Raw genomic sequence first — 19,117 nt, 5'->3', positions numbered from 1 at the left:
AACCAGCCCTCAGATACAGGTAAAATTCCCTGACCTGGCCGTGAATTGAACCCGAGGCCTCCGTGTAAGAGGCAAGCACGCTACCCCTACACCATGGGGCCGGCTCCTGTGTTATTGCGCACGAAGTGAAATCCAAGACGATAACGCAGATTTCCACAGAATTATTCAGCCGAATTATTTACGATGTCTCAGTTGTCATCACTAGACTCTTATCTTACTACTACGTCATGAGTGTCCGGGCATGGGATGAAAACTTTTATCCAAGCAGTCAAGATAATTATTATCCAATGCTATTAAAGTTTTATTTTATAAACTCGTCAGTAATGTAATGTAAAATCATCAATAACTGGGAAGAAATATTAACCTAATTACCGTATGTTTAAAAGAAATTGAAAAAAATGAATGTTTGTTACTGACGTCTCGGAATACAGTCAACTATACAGTAGATCTACACCGCGCTAGCTAGAGCTCCGGTTTGCGAGCTTTGCGCAAGCGCAGTAGTGTGTCGCAACCAACGAGCTAAACTGATAAATTGTTGCATGCTTCCTTGCTGCCTAACGGTATTGGCTGCTCTGGAATGGACAGATCACAGATGCATTTATTTGTTTCAGATTTACGTGATTACTGTAGACATGTGTGCGTGAGAATTTAAGTTTTTAATTTGTGTTTTGGGTGTTTGTAGAAATAATTTGTTTTAATAGTGAACAATTACGGAAAGTCATTTATATCGCAAAACATTAACGTGTGAAGCATTTATAAGCGATTATGGGTAAATATAGAAACTATTCTGCGGGCTTCAAGCTAAGCGTAATTGCCTTCGCTGAACAGCACGGGAACAGAGCTGCAGAAAGAAAATGTTCTGTGAGTGAAAAGTTGGTGCGTGACTGGCGGAAAGTAAAAAACAAGCTAAAAAGCACAAACCCTTCTAGACGCGCGTTTAGAGGTCCTAAAACAGGGAAGTTTCCTATAATTGACGAAGAAGTGTTTAGGTACGTCAGTGAAATACGTAACAATGGCTGCAGTGTATCATATGAAATGTTACAAATTAAGGGACAGGAGGTAGCGCGCAAACACAACATACCGGTTACTCAGTTTAAGGCGACTCGTGGGTGGATTAAGGGGTTCATGCGACGACACAATCTGTCAGTGCGAAGGAGAACAACACTAAGCCAAAAGTTGCCTGCTGATTACACGGACAAGATTGTAAATTTTCACCGATTTGTCATACGTTTGCGCAAGGAAACTTCGTACTTGCTTTCTCAAATCGGTAATGCCGATCAGACTACAATTTTTTTTGATATGCCTCGCAACAGCACTATTGCGCTAAAAGGATCACGGAGTGTATTAATGAAAACCAGCGGTAGTGAGAAGTTGCGATGCACGACAATGCTAGCCATTACAGCTGACGGGAGAAAGTTGCCGCCTTACATCATTTTCAAGGGAAAACGATGCCTAAGAATATACAGTTTCCCCGTGGAATTCATGTACGAGTGCAACCAAAGGGTTGGATGGACGTAGAACTCATGCTGGACTGGGTTAAAACTGTGTGGAATAGAAGACCTGGTGCACTACTAAAACAACCAGCTCTGCTTGTTTTAGATAGTTTCCGAGGTCACCTCGTGAACGAAGTGAAGCAAATTCTCACTACAAATAAGACACGACAGATAGTCATTCCTGGTGGCCTAACATCTGCTTTGCAGCCACTAGACGTATGTGTTAATAAACCCTTTAAAGACCACTTACGTCGATTTTACAACGAGTGGATGATGAGCGGCGATCAGCAATTGACGCCCGCCGGAAATATCAGGCGTCCACCCTTGGACTTGTTATGCTCGTGGGTGAAGAAGAGTTGGGATCTTATACCACCTGAACTAGTCTCCAAGAGCTTCAAAAGGACTGGGATTTCGAATGCACTAGACGGTTCCGAAGATGACGCAGTGTGGCAGGGAGACGAAGAATCTGATACTGGTATTAACAGAGGCGAGGACGGCGCATCAGATAGCGAAACCTGCGATAGAGACACCAAAGATTTGGAATAAATTGCGTACCGGTAAGTCCGCATTTCACAACAAAGCGATAATTTTTTGCAAGTGTAATATTTTAACTTTAATACTCAAATTAATGACAAATTAACTTAACTGTTAATAAACTTAACCATGATAGGTTAATATTGTGTTTGGTCCGTATTGACTGGTCTGAATGTACAATATAACTATTTATAATAGTTTATTTAAATCCGCCTTGATCAATACACTCATTAAATGAAAGAAACATTATTTATTAAACCATACATGTTTCGGGAAATCTCAACCATTCCCTTCATCAGTGGTTAGATCAAAGAATATACATATTCTTTGATCTAACCACTGATGAAGGGAATGGTTGAGATCAAATACATATACATATTCTTTGATCTAACCACTGATGAAGGGAATGGTTGAGATTTCCCGAAACATGTATGGTTTAATAAATAATGTTTCTTTCATTTAATGAGTGTATTGATCAAGGCGGATTTAAATAAACTATTATAAATAGTTATATTGTACATAAATTAACTTAATACGTTCATTTTTATTTTCAGGTTGGAAAAACGTTCGTCGAATTGTTGCGAAAAATTATGAATTTTGTTTTAGACTATTTTAATTATTTTGATGTATAAACGTGAGTATTACGTGCATCTTAAATTTGTATCAAATACAATTTAGTTATAAATACATTTTTTGAGTAATACAAATACTGGTATTAAATATTCATCGTATAATGGTCGCACCCTACAATTTTTTTCGAAAATTTTGGTATAAAAAGTGCGATGATTATGCCGTGAAATACGGTATATCAATGCCTCGCATCGCTAACATGTCTTCAAAATGAATGAAAAACCAAGTGGTTATCAGCCCACACTGGCAAGGAAAATTGTGAAGGTGATTATCAAAATGAGAAAAAATGAGAAGGAATGATCGCTTGAAGAATAAGACAAGAGGGAGGCATGAACAGAGGAAGAAGGACTAATATCCCAGAAATGGAAGAAAACTAAATGTGGAGGACTAAAATATCAAAAGCACGTAAAAATGATCAACAACAACATTGTATGGACTATTGTTTGTGATGTGCTGTGTCTTTTCTGCTGCCAATCATCTCCGATAGATGCCATTACCACTGCGTGCCACGTGAGGTAATGGAGTTGCCTATCTGAGTAGAACAGCCTGCCTGAATACTCAAAGGAAGAAGCTTCCTTTTTTAGCATGCCATTCCTCTGATAATTACTGGTATGTGACACCATTGATTCACCATAGTATTCCAGCTACTTGATCTCTACTATGAGGTGTTGATAGGAATGGGGAGTATGCAGACTTAATGTAAAACAATACAGCAGTGTTCATCACAGCCTGTTCATTCCAGCTATGGAACTTGGCATTGTTAGAATGCCGGCGAAGTACTGTTTGTGAAAAGTGGGAAACTACACCGTTTTTCATTTGATCGAGCATTTTATATAATAACATTGCTTTAAACTGCAACATCCCAGTTGGTTAATATTGTATTCTGATAAGAATACAGACATCATTGTAATGACCTATGTAGAGTTCAGTTTATTATTTATCAATCTGTGTCTGTTACAGAATCATGGGAAAATGCATGGTGGGTTTTAATGAAACTGAATAAGATCGAATAGGATCTTAGCTGTAAGTTGTCCAAAAATTTTCACCAGGAGGGGATGCTTCAGAAAGGGTCTAAAGCAAAGCTCTATATATCTTTTACGGTTGGTTTTGAACAAAAATAGAAAATAGCTGATGGTGAATTTTTGTCCTACATCTTTTTCCAATACAATGAAAAATAAGGGAAATATCTGTGGGAGTCATTCAAAAGTTTAAGTCCAAGAATCGATAACTATAGACTGTAAAGAGAAATGCATGGAGATTGTTCTGGCATTGTTTTAAAGGCTTTGTACACCTGTCAACATTTTTAAAAATATTAACCTGATACTTGAATTTCTTTCATACGGAAAGGAAGAAATTAAATCAAGACCAGAAATAATGTAACAAAAAAAAAAAAAAAAAAGAAACTGAGAAGGGCCAGAGAGAGCAAGGAAGCGACATGTCGCTGACAGGGAGAGACATGCCCATTTACGTGCCTCAGAATCTGGGGAACAATATGATGGCGGGACAAAAATGTCATCATGAACAACCTAAGTGATTGCCTCGTCAATGATGGGTACTACATCTAGTCAATCATAAAACTATTTATAAAATTATTTAGGATCAGTGGTAGTGTGCTGGCCTCTGGATCCCAAAATAGCAGATTCAAACCCAGTAGAGGTAGTAAGATTTTTGAAGGGCAAAAATAAGTCCATTTGACACTCCATGTCTTATGATGTCAGCATGTAAAAGATCTCTGGTGACACATTTGGTGTTTACCCAACAAAATTAATTAAAACTCAACCACAGATACTCAAGAGAGATTCGGTTCACTCTGCCATCTAGTAGACTTAAAAGAGTAAAACGAAACATCGAAACTGACAAGCATACAGCCAGATGATGCTACATTAAAATGTCTGCAGATGGTAGCCGAGGCCATACAATATTATTATTATTATTATTATTATTATTATTATTATTATTTAAAAAATTAGAAAACTAAAAATAAATAATTAAATAAATTAATCAAGGTGAGTTACATAACCCCTATCTTAATCATTAAAAAATTAAAATTGTTTGAGATTCTAAGGAACACTGCCAAAAAAAAAAAAAAAAAAAGCTAATACTGAATACAGTACCAAGGTATAAAATAAATGGGAATTGTTTAGTGATGAACATCCAGTAACTACATCTTATTAGGCCTAACTGAATATTATATAAAAAACATAAGCTGCTTTACTCAACAGGATATGAACAGGAAGCTTATACTGGCAACCATTTTACATGACATAATATTTGCACCTTTTGGAACCATTTCATTTTAACTCCTAAATGCTGTATTAAACTAGTATATTAACTTTAAAATACCAACAAGACTGAAGATATACATTATACATGCATAAATAACTTTTATTCTCAGTGATTTGTCTTTTCCTTACATACACCAGTATTGTTCCATACTAAATTTCATACATGTTCTGCTATAAAACTCCAGTTTCATCAAAAATGGTACTAACCTCCTTAAAAGTAAAAATCTTTAATTATCACTCACATTCCTAAGACAGGTACAACAGTTATTCACGACCATGCTTTTCTTAATAACTCAGAAGGAAGATTCTAGAATCCAACAAAATTTCCAACATTTTGTTTTAAAACAGGGAGAACACAAGATAATTTCACTTAAACGTATTGAAATTTGGCAGTAGAATGACATACTGTCTACTGAAATAAAATGCCGAATGATGTTACATATCAGTCTTAAAAATAGTCTTTGTTTATCAAAAATTCTTTACCACAGAACATTTCTTAACGCATTTTAAAAATAAAACTAATGTAATTTTACAGTTTATTTCTCAGTATATTCAATCATTCTCTCACAGTCACGTAACTGATTATTATTTTTCCTGTACTGATGAGAACCTTTTCTGTATGACAACAGACACTGATTGATACAATAAAATATTTTTTCCTATCCACTTCTTTTGTCTCTCTGTTATCACCAAATACAATAGAGAACTAAACTGAACACTTCCCACTTCTAATAAACTGAATGAGAGCCTCACAGCAAGCAGCAACACCAGTGACAGAACCTGGCACGAAATTAAAATTGTATTGATGACCAACTGAATTAAAGATACGTGAGTAGTAGCAGTAGCATAAAGCATCCCCTTTAGCCCTGATGACAGTGGTGATACGGAATGGCATGGTCTCCACAAAACACTGGGAGCATTGGGGGGATTCATGGCCACTACACTGACTTCCCTCATGCACAGAGATTTGTTGGAGCAGGGTCCAGGGTGCGCATATCCCTCTCAGCAGCATCCCAGATGTGCTCAATAGGATTGAGGTTGGGTGACCTTGAGGACCAATTAAGTATCCTCATATCTGGCGAATGTTTATCGAATCAATTGGCCATGATTTGGAAGTGATGGGCTGGTGCATTATCTTGCTGTATGTGCAGGTGCTGGAGGTGAACAAATGAATGGACATGATCAGATGGCAGATTCCTGTAACATTCGCCGGTGAAGAATGTTGACAGATATATGAAGGATCCCATTTCAAACCACGTGAACAATCCTTTGAGGACCTCAGGCCTGAGCTGTATCCTGCTGGAAAAAGGGATCCATTGCCTCGTGCTTGGTGATGGATGCACTCGTACCTTGTCATTTACTAATTGGTGCCTCGACTCATCTGTCCATGCGACTTTCTCCCATCCTTCTGGAGTCTAATGGCAGTGTTCCTTTGCCCATGTCAGTCTTTGTGCCTTGCAATATGAACTGGGCAGAGGTACCCTAGTGGGATGATAGCATTTGTACCTCACTGCGAGGAGATGATTCTGGATGGTATGGCTGATCACACTGTCTATCTCCTATTACCCTCTGAGATAGCTGACAGTGACCTTGTCATCAATATGTTGTACATCATGGCAGTTGACTCTGGAGATGGTGGTTTTGTCAAAATCCACAAACCTGTGGTACATTCTTGGAAAGGAAGCCTATGGAAAGTCCAGTATGTGCATGATTTCAGAGGTGGAATGACCTACATGTCTGACACTGACAATCTGGCCATGATCATATGTGCACATGCCAAGATTTTATGTTTCACCCATCTTGTGTTCAACTGTTACTCATGCGGCCAGTAAGAGGTCCGAGAACATCATAGTCACATGTCACACTTACTATTACTGTACATTCGCCGGGCCAACCACAGTTTACCAAAATGGCAGCTATCTCTGCAATCAGTGTATACTGCAAGTTTTACAAAGAATGCAGGAAGACTTAAAGGATCAAGAATATACATTTTTCCATTTGTGATTGTAGAAAGTTAGGATGTTGGATACTTTACTATGCTAGTTTTTACTCTTAAGGTCTTTTCAATAGTACAGAACACAATATCCTCACTACAAGTTACAGTTCCCTTTCTTGTGACAAGAGACTTGTACTGAGAAATGCAAGAGAGATTCAAAAGCATATATGACAGAAGACCAGCTTAACATCATTAGAACATTAAGATTTTGTAATCCCTTTGAGGTGGTGCAAAAGAACTAAGATAATGTCCACAAAATAAAAGAGGCAAGAGAGAGATGATTCAATTTAACACACGTAGAGATTGCTAAAGAGGTTGCAATGAGAACAGAATCTCAAAATTTAAGGATGCTGAAAGTTAAAAAAAGTGCAAAGTGATTTGAAACCATGGTCAGAAGTGGATACCTTGAAAGGAAAAAGAAAGTTGTAGACATTCATGCTGTAGAGATGCAAGTACTCTAACAACAGAATTACACAAGGAAAAGAGAAAGATCTACTTGTTATGGTACACTATCGTCCTCGACTTTCTTATTACACTATTTATCTGTTCCGGAACAAAGATATCAATAGCCAATTGGAAGTCATTGGAAGTATTCTTTAAGAGACACTAGAGACCTGGAACATTGCCCTGGACATGCATTCTTTAACATACGTGGATCTCTTACATTTAAGTACTCTTAAATAATAGCCAACAGCACCAGGATTTAATCCAGCAACCTAGAGCATACAAGTCAACACCTAACAAACTGTGTAAGGAGGTAAGAATAGTAGAGACAGATCAAAGCATAAAGTAAAAATAAAGCAGCATTAGGTATGTAGAGACAAAATAGAATTCATATAGAAATCATAATAGCCACAATAACCTGAATATCTTACAAATGGGAAAAGCCTGCTAAATTAGAACTATACAGAAAATAGGAATCAAAAAATGACCCTCAGTACCAAATGATTCTGAAGTATTCTACTTAACCTCCCTTTTTCTTTCTCTCTAAAAAAATATCCTTTTTTTCTTCCTATTTTTCTCCTTGTGACTGAGCCAATCCTATCATCCCCAATTCTCATATTTGTTTAGTCTCTCAAACATATCCACTCCCCAAGTACATTTTATGTATTCACTAAATAAATCTTAACAGTTAAGGAGAAAACAACCTACGCTTTAAATATAAAAGCTGATGGCTCTTATCTGGATGAACTCATGTGAACTTTATATCAACATCTTATTTTATAACTAGAGTACTTTATAAAATCACATAAGCAGCTACTCTTGAAAATACCTTACTCCATAGATTTTTCTTATAAATATGTATAGAAACTCTGTATTCATGACAAGCTGCCAGAAAAAAATAAGATAAGAGAATGCATATTTACTTAGTTGAACAATAATAAACAAAGACAAAATAAGGACAACACAGGAAGACTGGGAAAGGAAACATGGAGAGAAAGAGCTACTTTACATGTGCCAAAAACAAAGTGAGATGCTATTCTCTACATGTTCCTCCCCAGTTTGAAAACTAGAACAAAGAAAAGAAAATAACTTGCAATACCAATACATTTCTTTAAGACTAACTTTTTAGGATAACTGGCTTGGTACACAACACATTATAACAAAAATAAACTGTTCCTGAATATCCAGGTACCTTTGTGTGTACTCTATATATAAAAGGCAAGAAATGTTCAGGACATCAACCTGAGTCTCTTGATGTTGAATTTAGTTTGTTGTACCCTAGCATCGTAAGTCTATGTTATGATGGATTTTTGAATCAGCTTAGTAATGGAAATAACTGGCTTAATGGGTATTTATATTCAATGGAGACTTAAGCTAAAAAGATACAATCCTGGAATCTATCAATCTATCATAGAAGACAGCATACTTCATTAAATATTTCATTTTAAATACAATATTTGTTGCCAAAAATGACTTTCAATTAATGAGGAATGTGAATGACACTACTGGGAACCACAATCTTCCAAGTAAATTAAGCAGCATATTATGTATGTAATTTTAACAATAATTCAGCACGGTTTTGTAAATAGCACATTTTAAAATTTCAATTGGAGGAAATCTGCTCATCACAAATATTTTAAATTGGAACAAATACTTCATATAATCTTCTACTAAACAGTGTTTGACACCATAAAGTTATTCAACAGTGGTACCCTGTTCCAGTTTACAAAATATTAGTTTTTTTAGAATGAGAAAAGAACACCAAAAAGTTAGAAGAAACTAAAGCCTTTACAAACTACACAAGAGATACATAACTACAAAATGAAGGAATCTTAGTCACCATACAAAAGAACACCTTGAACAAAAGTGCACACCACTACCCAGAAGAAGGAACTAGTGCACCAAAGTTTACATTAACCCAAAGCCAAGAAGAAACAAAGAGAAATTACAACACAAAATATGAAAGTGCCTCTGTTTGTGTGATACTCTTACATAAATAACATACATTCTTACTTTAAATTCCCACATTTCTTAAAATTTCACAAATTGAAATTTAATGCACTGAAGCAGACACTAATAATTCATCACCAAAATGAGTTGTTCTACCCATAGCTGAGCATCACCTCCTCCTTTCTTTGCTCCCTTAATATCACATCATGAGCGAGATGTTGCCATCCAAAGCAGTATTCACATCTTCATAGTATAAGGTGGAGAGTTAGGCCAGTGATATTATTTGCTTTATCAAATTGTCTACTTGCTGTTGGTCCTCAAGATCTTCTACATTGCCTTGTAAAACTGTCTTTTCCACAAAATGTTCCAAGGAACCACAGTAGCTTTCACTAACCTAGGAAGATAGCCATGTAGTTATATTTAGTTCTTTTATGATGGATGCATTTGTTGTTCTCTCTATTACTACTACTACTACTACTACTACTACTACTAGCATCTTCCACCAACACCATATTTGGAAGGCATCACTTCAACTCGTGCTGGGTAATGGCATAGGTCTTGGAGCATAGAAAAAGACAAAGCACTAGAGATTAAACCAGACATATTTCATAAAAAAACTTAAGGAAAAATTCCAGAAGGATATCTGCAATAGAAAAAGGAACTTCAGAATAGCTTAAACTTAGGGCAAGATTGTAAATGCAAATGGATGAAAAGAATAGTAGACTTGGTTGTTGAGAGCAAGAGAAGTACAGGAAAACCTGGAGATGACAGACTCTGAACATAACGATTTAAAGCTAAGGATTTTAACAGTGAAATATTCACTGTATGTGGTTTGATGGAGCAGATGTGTTCAGTTATGTTACTTAAACCTGAATACTGAAAGGCATAAAATTATCAATACAAAAATTAATGTGTGCCTATATAAACAGGGAAGGAGTCTTGATACCAGCACGCAGCACAAGGGAAATTATCTGAACAAGGTAAAATTGAGTTGTATTTGGTAAAACTATTTACAGAATGAAATGTTTAATAAACAATAATGAAAATAACATAGGTATTTTATATAATATTATTTAAATGAATTTACTGCAAACCAATGTGGTAATGTTTCTCCTAAAAATCTCTTTGTAACTGCCACGATATCCAATTTATTCACTGCCTTGTAAATACTATGTGTTAGATTACAAACGAAAATCACCTTCGATAATTTCCAAACATTTGCCTCTCAGGTGTGATAATCTCATTTCAATAATATTTCAGTGATAGTCGACTGTGATTGGTTGAAAGTGACAAGTTGTAAATTGACACAAGTTGTAAATTGATTGGTCAATATTCAATGGGTAGCGGATGAGGTAAATAGTCGCTGAAATATTTTGTTTCTCATCCCCTTGAAGTCGCTTGTGTGCAAAAGCATAGTGATGCTATGCTTGTTTTGCTCAGAAATGATTTGGCTCATATTTATTATTCAAAGGGGAGGGATTCAGAAGAATTTTCACTCTCTCCGTTATTAACCATAACACTATGGAGGTGGACATTGACGATACTTATTTTTCTTGTTTTAAGAAGTATAACCCTGAGATTAACATTCCAATCTAAATACAAGAGGACAATGATGATTGTAAATTTGTGCCCTCAATCCGAGGTAGAGCAGCTCTTTTCAAACCCACCCCCAATGGAGGTGAGTTGCATGTACTTCTTTGACCACATGTCAGCCCTCCTGCCTGCCTTAAATTTCTAGTAATACCACGAATTGAATCCAGGCCCCCATGGACGGTAGCTAATAACACTAACCGTAACACTATGGAGGCGGACATTGACAATACTTGTTTTTCTTGTTTTAAGAAGTATAACTGAGATTATCATTCCACTGTAATATGTCTGACACACACACAACCTTTACTCTTATTAGTACCAAAACTGTTGATGCACATCTTCCCCATACTTATATTATAAAAATTGTATATGTATAAAAATAAATATTTGATGAAAAAATCTATTGTAATCCCTGAGAATATGAAACAGAGGCACTTCCATGATATTCACAGCCAAATCCCACCACAACCAAACATAAGAATTATTTCTCCATAGGAAAATCTGGGAGAAAGCAGAACTGTTTAAGAGAAAACTTGCCTCGAGGTTTATATTTGAGGTGTTCTTCAATAAACTGACAGGGACAGCGAGCAGTAATGCAGTGACGGGGTGGTGCAGGGGGAAATCCCCCACGCTCTGCACCGTCCACCGACAGCTCCAGGTGCCTGCGGACAAACTCTTTAGCCCAGCGGTGAGAGTAACGCAGGAACACCATCTCAGCGCGTTCCTGTGCAACATATATAAGACCCACCACCTTAGTGTACTAACACTAACCACCCAAGACATAGAACACAGTGTTAAAGGGACAGTATTAGTGAAAAATATCACAACAACTACAAGATCTTTGCAAAATATAATTAATCCAATCTTCAAGGCTCATGATGATTATAAATTTTGTTTTAGAATCTACAGATTAAAATACGGGAATTCAATAGTTAACAGAGGAGACAAAATGTAAAACAGCATTGTTTGGAGAGTAAAGTGAAACTATGGGAAACTAATGAGAAAATGTAACTCTTCAAGACAGCTTAAAAAGTGAAACAGCTCATAGCAAGTGTGTTCCATTTTTCTACTTATAAGAGTGAATTCTGAATTAAACAAGTCAAAAACTTCCCCTTGTGCAAAATAACACACAGCCCTTTCACAGCCAGATAAACACACGGAAAAAAAAAAAAAAAACTTTCCTGCATGAAGAAAGTCTACTTTCATACAAACTCTCCTGGCACTGGAATAACAGAGATCCCCAAGTAAAGCATATACAAACACGTACAGGCTCCAGCACATTCTAATATCAAATTAATGATTTCAAGTAGAGTAAATCCAGCCAGTGACCAATTTTTACATAAACGTTAGTCTATACTTGACATAACAGCATATAAATAAATTAGAGATATCTAGGGAAATGGGAAAAATTTCCTCCCATATCGTGTTCTACAAGTATAGTAATACCTTGTTTATAGTAATTTCAGAAGTTTGAAGGAAAGAAAAATATCCAAATGTAAATATTCAATAAATTACAAGTAAGTGTGCTTCAGTTACAAAGCAGTCCAAATACATCAAAATGCCTCAAGAATTTAAAATTAATCTGAGGGGAACACAAATCTTACTTGAGCTGGAAAAGTACTAGTTTTTCCCTTTGGGGTAGGACAAGTCAGATTTAGTGAGGAACAGAAAAAAAAAAAGAGCGGAAAAGGAAAGCTATATTCAGTTCAGGCACAATAGGATTGTAACTTTCTGGACTACCTACAAATATGAAAAAATTAGCAAAATCTAATATTGGTTGTGGATGGAGAAATGAGCATAGTCTTACACATATTCAAAGTTGAAAATACTAAGCTTGTTCAGGACTCTAACCAGAATCACTCAAATGATAGGCAGGCATGTTATACATGCATCAAATAAGTCTAAATGCAAGGGAATACTGCAAGAGTCAATTGTAATAAATAATTTTATTGATTTTATGTCCCACCAAATCCTTTCAAGATTTTGAAGATGCCAAGGTCCTGGAATTTTGTCCTGTAGAAGTTCTTTAATGTGCCCCTAAATCTATCAACATGAGGTTGGGATATCTGACCTATTCAAATACCACCAGAATAAACTGGCATTGAACCCAGCAACTTTACCACCTGAACCACTCAGCCTGGCAGCAAACTTTCAACCTTTTTTCAATTATCCAAGTTGACATCTAGTGAAAGAGAACATTACATGCAACACATAATGATTACAGTTGTGACATCTGATAACTTCTGTTAGAAACAACCAACTACTGATAAGACACGAGTGGTAACTTCAATCACTGCTAACCCCATGAATTAGTGTTAAACCCTCTAGAAAGATCATCATTTACAACTTCTGCATTTTGTAAATTTCAAAGCTGGCACGAGATGGTACAATATTCTTACATGAAATAGGCATAAGTTTTTAAAAATCTGAATGTTGGTTGAAAGAATCTGCTACAAAATTGATGAATTTTATTTATGTATCTCTCTTTTTCATTCCTTAATGAGCTATTTCCTCTATAACCTTGAATTCCTTATGACATATAAAACCTGATAAGCCTTGCTCAATGAACCTGAATCAATAAACCAAAAAATAGCTTTGAATATTGGAAGATACATAATACATATGTCCCATATTTCTGGCCAAATACAGTTTTACATGCTGTTAAGGAAGGACTGACTCATTATTTTAAATTATGCAAGATTTTCTGTTAATAATAACTACAATAAGCATAAATATATGGAGCAGGCAAATGAAAACATGTCATCTGCCAAAGAGTACCGTAATGTGGGGTAATTCCGATATAATGGGGCATTATTGATCATTCAGTCTTCCTTCTGAAAACCAAACCTTCCCGTAATACTACGACGACAATAGATCCACTACGTGATGTATAAACAAAGGGAACATGATAGGCTAGCTGAATGAGCGCTAAGAATATGTGCAGTTCTTGTCTACAGTTCACCAGGTGAGGTGGTTAAGAAGTGAGAAATTTATTAAATTATCGCTATCATCAGAAAATTCAGTTTCAGAACGTCACATACCGTACACTGATGATAGGTTAATACTGCAATCCTATCCCCTGTTATTTGGTATCATATTAAGCTTTTGCGTGAGTGTCTGCACTACACTGTTTTAAAGTTATGGCTTTTTATATACAAAGTTGTCTTGTTATAGGGTAATACCAATCATGGTGAGGACATATGTGAACAAACTGGGACCTGGTGGAAGGTGTAGATATAAACCTATCACTTAGAGAATGCAGTAAAAGCTGTCCGTCAGAGAAAAATGAGAATCCAGAAAGCATCTGAACAGTTTGCTGCACCAATATCAACACTAAATGACAAACTGATGAACAGACATTCAAACAAGATGGGTGCACTGACAGCCTTAACCAGGGAGGAGGAAAAGACTCTTGTCAAAGGGATGCTGCTATGTGCTAGGTGGTGTTTCCTGCTCAGAAATACCGATATGCGTAATATCGTCCACAGTTACTTGAACCAGCTGGGAAGGTTGTGAAAAGGTTCGTAGATAACCGCCCCTGGTTAGAATGGATTCAAGGTTTTCTCAGGAGGAATCACAAACTCACAGTGAGAAGTGGGAAGATCACCAACCGATTCAGGGCAGCTATTACGAGAAAATCATGGATTATTTCCGTAACCTGTAAAACACACTAGAAAGAATTCCTGTCTCAAATATTATAAATTATGATGAGACAAATTTCTGTGATGACCCAGGAAATGTGAAGGTGGTTGTGAAATGTGGGGTCAAACATCCAAAAAGAATTTTAGACTCATCGAAAATGAGTATCAGTGTTATGGTGGCTGTTGTTGCAGATGGGACAGTATTACCACCATTCACTGTCTACAAAAGTAAGCATCTGTATGACATGTAGACAGAAGGAGGGATCAACGGTGCTGGTTGTAGCCGAAATATAAGAGGCTGGTTTGATCCTACCATGTTCAAGGCATGGTTTAAGAAAATTATATTGCCTCATGTAAAGACATTACAGGGACCCAAGGTCATGATTGGCGGTAACTTGTTGAGTCAGCTCTCGTTTAACATGATTATGTGAAAAGCATGAGGTCAAATTTGATCTATTGCCTCCGAATGCTACCCATCTTTGCCAGCCTCGTGATGCTGCCTTCTTTCATCCCCTAAAGATGGCTTGGCGAGGTGTGCTGGATGAATGAAAGAAAACTAATAAGGGAGTGGTGCACAAATCATAGTTCTCTAAACTTCTAAAAGAGACATTTAAGAAGATAGGTGTAAATTGTGCAACCAATGTTATATCTTGGTTCAGGAAAATGGGTATTGCACCTTTCTGATCGGAAAACATGCTATGCCAGATTCTACATGATGACAGTACTGATGACATCAACTGAAAATTATTGTGGAGTGCATCGTTCGTTCAACATCTTAATAATAATGATAATGTTATTTGTTTTACGTCCCACTAACTACTCTTTTACGGTTTTCGGAGACGCTGAGGTGCCGGAATTTAGCCCCGCAGGAGTTCTTTTACGTGCCAGTAAATCTACCGACACGAGGTTGACGTATTTGAGCACCTTGAAATACCACCGGACTGAGCCAGGATCGAACCTGCCAAGTTGGGGCCAGAAGGCCAGCGCCTTAACCGTCTGAGCCACTCAGCCCGGCGTTCAACATCTTGAACAGGGTCACACTGGAGAGGCAAGTACAAGTGCACTGGTTCGCTGTGCAAAGCGCCTGACTGTTCCTCCCGGCAAAGAGATTGTGGCGAGAGATTTGACCACCAATGGTGCTGAAATCAACTTCAACAGAAAGAGACAATTCAAGTTTTGAGGCGAGCAAACCATGTCATGCCATCTCCACTGTAGAAACTCTAGCTTCTCATGAGAGGGGAGGGGGGAAGGGAAGATGAGTTGTCTATAAATGACTTTGTTCTCATTGCGTTTCTGACAAAGAAAATAATTCAGCGTTTCATAGGCCAGCTGACGAGTATTAGTCCGGGCACACTCAAACAAATTTTCTGAAGAAGATGATCCTGGCTGGCACAACATATTTTGTATTTACAGACAATTCAAACATAATGGAAATCAAAAAGGAGCAAATTGAGAGGAAACTTGTACCAGCATCCTGCACATGAGGGAATTTTGTTTTCTCCGATATAGAACATACTGATGTGGAGTAGAAAGTTACTATGTTCTTGTGTAAAAAAAATTGTGATTAGTGCCACTTAAAGGTAACATTTTAATCTGTATGATCTGTGTAATATGTCTGATATATTTAATGTATTTCTATTATGTTTTACTTTCCTATTAGCAAACTTAATATTCCACATCATCTTTATGACTGGTTAGAACAGTCTTACTACATAACTTGAAAAATACAATGCGTTTTGAGATTTTAATATTCTGTGTAAATCTATCAATTTTATTATTTTTAGTGATTTATATTATTTGCTTTATTTTAGGTTCATATGTTAAGAAAATTTTAAAAAGTAAAAAAGTGATCGATATTAGCTATACGACGGTCAAACACCGATAACCAAGCAAAATAAATTACTGATCGGAATTACCCCACTCTATGGGGTAACACTGATCACAGATTTTAAAATTTATGTTTGCAATATTATCGACTACTTATGATTCGTTATTACATCAAATACATGCTAAAGAATCATTAATCTTATATATTTCATAAGTACTACGTAAATAATGCAGGAAGTAGAAAAAAACATTAAAAAATTATTGGAATCACCCCAATTGACGGTACAGTTCAAAATTTTGTACCTCAAAAGTAATGAGACGTTCAATCCCATTCTTGAAGAAGCTAGCAGGCTGTTGATGAAACCTTATTTGTACCTGGTCACACATGTCATCGTCTGATTCAAACCACTGTCCACAGTCTTTCTTCAGTTCGAGTACGGGGCCACAATGAATGCATAGTGCTATGAAGACATATGGCAGAACTAAGGCACACCATAAAGTCAAAATGCCCAAGCATGCTATCGAACGGCATTATCCTCCTTCATGATAACGCCCACCTCAACACTGTGAGGAATAGGCCTATGCTTCAGAGATTTGGGTGAGAAACTATTCAACAACCTCTCTACAGTCCAATTTTCATGTCTTAGGGGAGATGAAGAAAGACATCGGCGGACGTTGGTTTGCAACGGAAGACAATGTGCGTAACTAGGTACAGATGTGGTTTCATTAACAGTGTGCCAGCTTTTTCAAGAATGGGACTGACATTCTCATTACCCGGAGATTACAGTTCTGGTGAACACTTTTGAGATATGAAATGTTCTACTGCTATACATTTTGTCAGGTGACCTGTTTTCATTTCACTGCCTCATTATTCACCATGCGTAGGCTTCTAGCAGCAATAAAGCAGGGTTTGCAAGCTTAATGAATTATTCCACAGGGTCTCTTTAGCATAGCCACATACACTACTACAAATGAAAACTCAAGACCTTCAGGAAAGAAAGAAACAAAGAAAGAAAGAAAGAAAGAAAGAAAGAAAGAAAGAAAAGAAAGAAACAAAGGAAGTTTTGAAATTAAACTATAAAATGATCACAACCTTTTAGTCACACAACATCCAGGGCATTTCACAGAATATTTTATCCAACAAGTAACAAGGGTCATATTTTCAGCAGCTCCGACAAACTTATTTTTCCTTAGGAACTACATGTTTCATAAAATAGCAGAGATTGGATTCAACACACATATACCAAAAAAAAAAAAAAATTAGTGGAATGTATAATCTCTTACATCATAAATGTCCCAGGCAAATTACAGAAAACATGACTATTTCTTAATATCTTACCACAAGAGTCTGAAAGGTACGAGTCAGCATATTTCAATGCCAACAAATTTACAAATTATCCATTTACTAGTAATTGTGTCCTCTGGTGGGAAACAAGTCACAGAAGTACTTTATACTATCACAAAAGTTAATACTAGAATACTGATCAGCAACTTTCCCTAGTTTGAAGAATAAACACCAATTTCCTGGGTGGCAAAATCTTTCAGGTCATACAGGCAAACAATAAACCCAAGGGTACAAAACTGTGAACATTTCAATGGAATATATTTATAATTGTTAGATACTTCAGTCTGTTGAAACTGATTTTGAATAAAATTTACAACATATCCAAAAAGAAAACATACAGGAAAAATATTGTACCTGAAAAAGAAACAACTACTGTGTTTTAAATATGATAGCCAGTTCTCTATTCAAGCACCGGCTACACTTTCCACTTCATCAAAATAGCAAACTCAATTGGAAAACCTTTTTTTCTCATAAATATTTCTCTCCAAAACACCCAAAGTTACTGTTCTGCAATCAGTTAGTAAACATTTTATCATTACTGGAAGCAATGATAAAATTATTACATATACTGCTACAAATGAAAAAAGACCTTCAGGAAAGAAAGAAAGAAAGAAAAGTTTTGAAATTATCAAACTATAAAATGATCACAGCCTCCTAGTACTTAAAAAATGAAATATATGTATATATATATATATATGTATATAAAATAGCATAAGCCGTGTAAGTGTGTAAACAGAGACTGAAACAATTATAAAAGAAACTCCTCACTATAATTATAATCCCAGACAAACAGTTAGTTTTAAAAGCATTAAGAACTTTAGGCTAAGTAAAGAAAAGAGCTTCCAAGAGACATAATAAGAGCTGCTGTTAAGGCAATAGTGTGGAAAAAAAGTGTAGTATCTTCAAGGATATAAAATACTCCCTTCTCATCTTCAGACTTTTCTCAATATACTTTTGCTACCTTTGCAACAGTTGGGAACATGGTATCAATAATGATTTTTTTATCCACAAACAGTTTTAGGTAATTCTCCTCCTATATGTTCCTCGCCATTGTGTTTAATATCAATACAAACAATTGTTGCACTTTTAAGATGAACACTAGTCTTGTTCCCAAGGCCGCACCCAGAAATTTTACTCGGAGGAGGTTAGGATTTGGTAGGAGAAACATGAAGAATTAAACTTTGTTTTCTTGACACGGCACAAACCCAAAAGCTGTCGATTATTACAGACCCTGAAAGCATCAATCTACATATGTATATTTGCCATTCAGAAGTTGAGGGAAGTAATCATGTAGAATATTAACATAGTCAAGCCTTTGTTTGAATATTAAATGCCATTTTATCAACTCCAGAATAAGATCCACCCAGTTTACTATACAG

General features: G+C 36.3%; 1 protein-coding gene across 2 annotated transcripts in view; it reads right to left on the bottom strand.

Moving 5' to 3' along the window:
• The window catches only part of LOC136871814 (transmembrane protein 268), a 187,345-nt gene that overhangs the window by 54,722 nt on the left and 113,506 nt on the right, over nucleotides 1-19,117 (bottom strand). Inside the window, exon 6 of one of the 2 annotated variants that reach the window (XM_067145423.2) lies at nucleotides 11,463-11,649. In XM_067145423.2, coding sequence (XP_067001524.2) covers nucleotides 11,463-11,649 — 187 coding nt within the window. Of the gene's footprint in view, nucleotides 1-11,462; nucleotides 11,650-19,117 lie in introns of those variants that run through there. The other variant, XM_067145425.2, reaches the window with a different exon arrangement.

This window comes from Anabrus simplex, chromosome 4 (assembly GCF_040414725.1).
Source record: "Anabrus simplex isolate iqAnaSimp1 chromosome 4, ASM4041472v1, whole genome shotgun sequence".
Classification (NCBI taxonomy): Eukaryota; Metazoa; Arthropoda; class Insecta; order Orthoptera; family Tettigoniidae; genus Anabrus; species Anabrus simplex.
The sequence above is the reverse complement of the archived record's forward strand: the minus strand, read 5'-3'. Positions and strand labels throughout refer to the sequence as shown.